The following is a 7,018-nucleotide window of genomic DNA, read 5'->3' on the forward strand; positions in this document are numbered from 1 at the left end:
ACAGTCTTAGAGACTGTTATAGTTTTTACAGTATGTATGCATTTACTTTTACTAAACTAAAGCAGTGCTTGTGTTGATTCACATTTGTTTGTGGGAGTCCGGACGCTTTCAGAAATGTACATGCTACACAGGTAAATACAGGTAAAATCTAATTAAATAAGTTATGCAAAATGTGAAACTTGAAATGAACTTGCTAATTTCTCCAGTTTTTCAAGAAAATATATATTTTTTTAATGTCATGAGTGGTTCCAGCCTTTCTACACAGGTCTGGGGATGTCAAGTTAAGTATTTTTAGATTTTAGGTTTGAGTAAAGATGGAAAAATGCCACATTTATTCAGGGTTTTTTTCCCTTTCCATTGTGATTGTTAAAATGTAACGTAAACCCAACAACAGTATACTATAAGCTCTTTTTTTTATTTACATTGGGTTTTTTTTCTAAATTTATCCTCATTAAGGATGGAAATAATTTAAAAAGAAGTAAATGTACTTCACAGTTAGTGGTGTAAGATTTCAGCTTCTGCAAGACTGCATTCTTGTATCACACTATTTGACACCAGGTGGCGCCACAGCACAAATTTGTGTTGTAATGTCCGGCAGTCGTCGCTAAAACTGCAGCTTTTCTTTGCCAAAATCAATCCCACAATCCTCACGCACCGGCGGTGTATTCATTTGAATGGTAAAACTGTGAAACGCTTCCGATCGTGCATCGAGGGAGTTGCTTTAGTGTTTAACCAGTTTTTCACGTTTTGGATTTTACACATCTGAGGAGCGATCGTAACATCTCACAAAATGAATCGGTTGGTATTCAACTCCGGGGCGTACATGTTAAAAGTGACAACTTTATCTTTGACGAAGACATACGTTCACAAGGCTAACCAGCTAGCTAGCTCGCACTAGCGGCCCAGCTTGTTGCTTTCTACGTCTCCCGTGTTGTCTTGTGAGTTGAGCTAAATGCTAACAGTTAAAGCTAACCTAGACATTACAATGAGATTATAGACATTTATTTTAATGGGAGGCGTCACGAAATGCAACTTTACACCTCTTTTGTCATCGTTTATTTTGACACTTGCAAAGCAGCAAACTTACAGCCCTAACGTTTACAGCATATTATGTTTTTGCGACGTTCAGCCATACGAGCTAATGGGAGCTAACGCCTTTGAAACTAAAATTGAGCATTTTGGTTTAGTTTATCTTGTTTCACTGAGCTAATTTGAGTCAAACTGTTACATCTGGGAGCGTATGCTCTTGACTTTTAGCTGGCCTATTCATAGTTGTGCCACAACATAGTCCTGGCTTTTGGCTCCTTAGCCTCTTAATTATTTTCCAATTTGTTTCTCCAGCAGTGTTCCTTATTATGGCAGCTGGTAAGCATGTTTGGCAACGAGCAGTCTCGAAGGTCAACCACAAAAACTCCAATGGCTTTCTGCGACCCAGCGTGCCTAGTTCTGCTGAGAAGAATATGAAGCAGGTATAAGGATATAATGGGAAATACTATGACTAATTGTGTAAACAGCTGCCCATGTGTCTTTTAAATCCTGGTGACTGTGAAGTACAGTTCAGTGGCATTGTAGCAGTAGTGGCCTCATCCCCTATCCTTTTGTTTTAGGTGGATATTATTAATAAGGAAGAATTAGATAAAGACAGGTGAGTCTCTGATCCACATCTGAGGGGGTTCATCAAATTATGATCACTCACTGCCTGTTTCCCACAGATCATCCTTGCATCCACACTAATATGTTTTTTGTTTTTAAGCTGTTTTAATATGAAAGTAAAATTTCCTTTTGTACTAAACCCTCTGTAAACACATTACCTTAACCATTCACCCACACTGGGTCTGTGTACTGGTGTAATTAAGAAGCAGTGGGTTAGTTGTTTTTTGAAAATATATTGAAGAAGGAAAAGCAAATAGTAAGACCAGAGATTTTTTTTTTTTTTTTTTTTGTTTGCTTGGATCAGTGACAATAGGGAGCTGTCGCAAAGCAAATACAGCAACATATTAGAAGGCTACTGGGAGCCGTCACTGTATGACGCCATGGAAAAGATACACATGAAAAGCACGAAATCATAGAACGTATGTGAGAGTGGCTGTGATATTTTGGCTTCATAATTATGACTGATAAAGAAGCAAACATAGGTGTCTGGGAAATGATGTTGATTGGAGGGGCAGAAACAAAGTCTTGATGTTTAGGGGTCTTAAAATTAACAAATGTCAACATAAAAAACATGTTAGTGTGGATGTACAACCAGTCACTGAACCATTAAAGCATCTTTCATTTACCATTAACCGTTATCATGGTGGCTTTAATTTGTATTTATGTGGGGGGGGGGGGTTTAACCTGTGACTGCTTTGCATCTGGCCAATCTCAACTTCTCCATTTGGCAGATTTCAGGTGCATTACAGAGTACACAGTCCAGGAAAAGTGAAGCGGGCGACATCTTGCAAAAGAAAGAGTTGTGGATTGGCGGAGGTGGGCGTAAAGCTGCACCGCAGATCATCAGATGTAGGCCGTTTATGTGACCCCGGCATGGCCAACAAGGAAAATGAGCTGACCTGCTCCGATGATGTCCGGGGCTGTGGATTTCCGGTGAACTCTGCAGAGGCCTCCAAGATGGCGGGGGCCAGCTCCAAGTACAGTGATTTTGCTGAGGTGAGAAACAGAGCTCGAGCCACTGATTGTTTTTATTTCATATGAAATATGAAGGCTTGTTGATTGAAAACTGCAACACTGAAAACACTGAGTTCCATTTTTTTTCATTGTTTGTCTATACATAGCTATCAAAGGACCATGAAGCTATGACCCAGGTTCTTTTTGGAAGAAGTCTTCGACTTAAAGTAGCCCTAACACTATGGCGAAAAAGTGCAAGTGAATTAGTGGCCTACCTAATAAGGTAAAACACTTGTGGCTACTGTTGGTTGATGGTTGTGTTTATTCTGTAATTACTCACAATTTGTCATCTTCACATCACATGTTTGTGGTTTCCCAGAATTCAAGACACAGGTGTGCTGCTTGACTGCTTACCTGTCTTAACAAACAAGTAAGTAATGTTATTTTTTTTTTGTTTGTTTATTTACATTTTAGCTTTTAGTGTTTCAGCTTTACCTCCATTGACCGTGCTGCACATTCGTCCAGTCAGCTGTTAATTTACAAAGATTGTACAGTTTGTAAGACAATAATTTGTAAAGCAGGAAATAGTCATGTTTTGGTAACAATTCTGAAATTGCAGTATACAAGCATGCATAGTCGCACCATGATACCTATATGGAGCTGTTGAAGCATGGTGGCCTAGTGAAAACCAAACCTCGTGCAGCTCTGACAGCTTGTTAGATTTTTCTCTTGTTCTGCGGTGGACATGTTGGCCATTTTTCTTATTTTTCTTCTTCATGCCTGATTGCTGATGATCACCTCATTTGAACTTGTGTTATCTCCTCTCTCATCAGCCTTCAAACAGAAGCACCATGTTTGTCACTTGGCTGCTGTGTTGACCTCATGCCCCAAGTCAAAATGATCCTCACCAGTAAATATGAAGAGTAAGTGGCAATTCATTCTAATAATATTTATCTTTTTTTTTCTTTTTGATCATTATATGAAGGTGTGCTGAGTTTAAAGCAGTTAGAGTTGTTGTTTATAAACCTAAAGATGATTGTGTTCTCCTCCGGGAAGTTTAAGCTTGTCTGATAAATAGATAATGAACAGAGGAGAGAGCAGCTAAAGCCTCTTGAAGGAGTCGAGAAATTCCTTTGACCTTTAAATCTCATATGTAATAACATTTTGGATTCAACTAACTGTTTTTGTTTTTTGTTTTCTGACAGACAGATAACTGTGGGTTTACACTGGGTTCAATCCGTCATCAGGAAATGGTGGCCAGAACTTTCTAGAACTGAAAAAAGACTGCAGGACAGTTGTGCAGAAGACAGGTGAGCCCTGTGCGCTTTAATAAACCTAATGCAACCTCCAGAGTTTCAATGTAGATGTTTAAAATCATATTATTTTTCTAGTTTTCACTGTCTGGTGAGTAATTCTAAATAAATCTTGGAAAGTTGGATCAATTTAAAGAAAAAAAGAATGCATGGGGATAAAACCAACAGATATTAAATTTTTAAGATGAATATTTGAAATCCAGTAAATGTTTTTAGTTATTCACTTTTGTTTCGATCTTATGAATATAATCTGCTGAATTCGGGCATGCTAGTTGCCTGTGTTGTCACAGGAAACATCCTGTTGCTTGCTTTCATTTTCTAAACATTTGTCATCCAGGCAGCCACGCCCTTATGCTGGATTTTTTTTTTCACCGTTTTGATGGTCACTGTAGTGGCTATATTAACTTCTTAAAGTTCTCTCTTTCTCTTATATTTTAAATAACCACACTATAGACGGATGAGTGCCTGCTTTTATGCGTTGTCGTTAGCAACAACGACGGTAAAACCATCGTGTGTCTGCTTTTATTATTTTCCACATAAACCTTTCACAATAAAGCTCAAGATCCTGTTGAGACTTTTCAAAATGAACTGAATCACGTGAAAGAGCAGATTATTTACTGATGAGAATTAAAAAAGAGCCGCCAGTTGCTAAAAAATAAACCTTAGACTCAAACGTTAGAACAGGCTTTTCCCCTCAGCACGCCGTGTAATAAATACTCCCAAAGAAAATGGCGGCTGTTAAAACTTATGTCTAAAAATGTATAGTTTCATACATCGTTAAAACACTCGACTCCAGGTACACGGCTCCCAGCTGGAAACACTTCACGCAAGTCGAGCTGCCCGAGATTCACAGAATTTACAGAAACTGTTAAATTTTTGTGATTTATCTCATTATCGGGACGATAGATGACTTGTATCAGGATATGAGATTTTGGTCATATCGCACAGGCCCTAATGGTATCCTTAAACATTTCCACGAAGACTGTGCCAAGATTGCATCTCTTTTGCACTTTCCATGTATTGGATCAGTAATTAAATCAGATTAGATTAGATTAAACTTTATTGTCATTTTACAAGTTCAAGTTTAAGGCACCAAATGCAGTTAACCTCTAACCAGAAATCAGATATCATCAATATGCACAGGACATTAATATAATACCAATATAGGTATAATGCAAATATACAGAATGTGAGAAAATAATAAATAAATAATCAAATAATTACAGTCATGTGATGAATGAATAATAACTATAGCTAATTAAGGTTATATATCATTATCAGTCATTGCCATCAGTAATGTTTGTGTGTTTATTGTAGGAACATGGAAGTCATGAAGCAGCGGCTAAAGGACTTGTGGAAGGAAGGAACCCAATTATGTTTGGTTCCAGGAACTACGGGAGAGCTGGCAAAGGTGAGAACCATCCCTCATAAGGGATTTTTTTTTTTTCCCATCGTGATATAGGTCAGAGTGAAGACCGCTACTGTTTTGTATGGATTGTTTATACTAAAGCACCACATTGATTTCTTGTTAAAAGTAAATAGAAAATATATAATAGAGCTGCATTAACGTTTTTAGAAATGAGTGTTTTGTCACACTGATATTTCTGTTGCAGAACTGTTTTCAGGCTCCACAGGTGCTCCTGCTGTTATTTCACCTTCTGTTGATCTTAGGTGGATTCAGCCAACCACTCCCATCCTAAAAAGAAAAGACACAGATCCACCATAAGCTTTTGTGGTTGATCTTTTTTCAGTCTTCACATCCTGTTTTATAGTGGGAGGAGAAGAAAATGAAACCACAAAAGATTTGTTTTATTAAATCTTTTAAAAGGAAATGCATTCACTAATTTTTACATGTTTGTAGCAGCTGAAATGTCAAATCAGCATCAAATTAATAGTGTTGAGTGATCCAGTTTATCTGCATTTACTAGCTCTGACGACTTCTCATGTGCTATCTCTGCTTTGTGTTGCAGGGCATCGAGGCTTATCTGTCGCAGCTGCCCTGACAGTTGTCAATGTAGCACTCTTGGGATGTGACCACTACAGTCAATCATGACTATGTTTCGAACTGATAATGGTGCAAGAGAAATAGACCAGTTACTTTTGCTACTTCAAACTCAAACCTCTTAACTGGGACTGAACTTGACAATTCAAACACTTCCCTCACGTTTGAGCTGGAACCTCTGAAGGGAGGGCGAAGAGAGCCTTCCTGGACAGCAAATGACTGCTTCACATTGAAGTGGATTGTCTTTTTTGAGGGGCATGTTTAGTGGACCTCCATGAGACTGGGTGTAATTTCGCTCTATGAAGTGCCAAGGTCTTTGTCTCTCACTACACCACTCTCTTTCATGGAATGCAGATGCGCTTGTGGATGTTGATGTTTTGCATCTTGAGTTCTCCGAAAGAAGGAGCTTGAATCTGCAACAGTCTTAAGTTATTAGAGCTTGCTTTTCTTGTTTTTTCGTTTTGCCTCTTCCTTTGACATTTGACTGTGTAATGTAAAATGTAAAAACAAGTGATTCTTTTAATCATCTTTTAAATAAATTAAAAATGCAATTTTATTGTTTGTTTTTTGTCTTCAGATTATCAAATGGTACTGGGATGATGTCCTGTTAAACTGCAGCAGAAATAAGACCACAGTTTTGTTTTGTTTTTTTGTTTGTTTGTTTGTTTTTTATTGTTTTAACTGGCTAAGCTCATTAAAATTTTGAAAATACCGTTTTGGAATAGTGAATGCCAAAGTAACAATAAAAGTAAAAAGATCTTGCTCACCAAGTTAAAGTGGCTAAACGAGTTTTTCCTGCAGCGTTAATTTGACCTCGTGATTTATTTATTTTTTAATCTTTATTAAAAATTGATTAGTTTTCAAAGCTGCATTGCTAAACGGAAAAAAGGATCTATTTTATAATTTTTTTTAGTCTTTTTCAAAATTAAAAAAATGTACTGACGTGGGAAACCTTCAAGGAAAATACTTATTCTGCCTCCTAGTTCGATTTAAAATTTCAATGAGTTTCATTTTGAGTTTTAAGAATAAAAGGGAATCTTTGTGCAAAAACGAGCGAGTGGCGCTTCTGGTTTGTACAATAAAGGTTTTTTTTGAA

General features: G+C 37.4%; 1 protein-coding gene across 2 annotated transcripts; it reads left to right on the plus strand.

Moving 5' to 3' along the window:
• The first annotated feature begins 617 nt into the window (after positions 1-617).
• katnbl1 (katanin p80 subunit B-like 1) lies at positions 618-6,473 on the plus strand. Of its 2 annotated transcripts, none has more exons than XM_086264728.1 (10): positions 618-798; positions 1,345-1,469; positions 1,608-1,645; positions 2,385-2,649; positions 2,775-2,890; positions 2,987-3,037; positions 3,441-3,530; positions 3,813-3,917; positions 5,238-5,331; positions 5,891-6,473. In XM_086264728.1, the coding sequence occupies exons 2-10, from the start codon at positions 1,356-1,358 to the stop codon at positions 5,921-5,923; spliced, it is 906 nt and encodes a 301-aa protein (XP_086120854.1). In that variant the 5' UTR covers positions 618-798; positions 1,345-1,355; the 3' UTR covers positions 5,924-6,473. The 2 variants fall into 2 exon arrangements, with proteins under 2 accessions (XP_086120854.1, XP_086120851.1); XM_086264725.1 differs by having other exon boundaries at positions 619-798; positions 1,342-1,469.
• The last annotated feature ends 545 nt before the right edge of the window (positions 6,474-7,018 follow it).

The sequence above is a fragment of the Aulonocara sp. 'chitande type north' Nkhata Bay genome, linkage group LG15 (genome assembly GCF_057382095.1).
Source record: "Aulonocara sp. 'chitande type north' Nkhata Bay isolate Kocher_YH1m ecotype deep benthic linkage group LG15, A_spYH_male_GT1.1, whole genome shotgun sequence".
Classification (NCBI taxonomy): domain Eukaryota; kingdom Metazoa; phylum Chordata; class Actinopteri; order Cichliformes; family Cichlidae; genus Aulonocara; species Aulonocara sp. 'chitande type north' Nkhata Bay.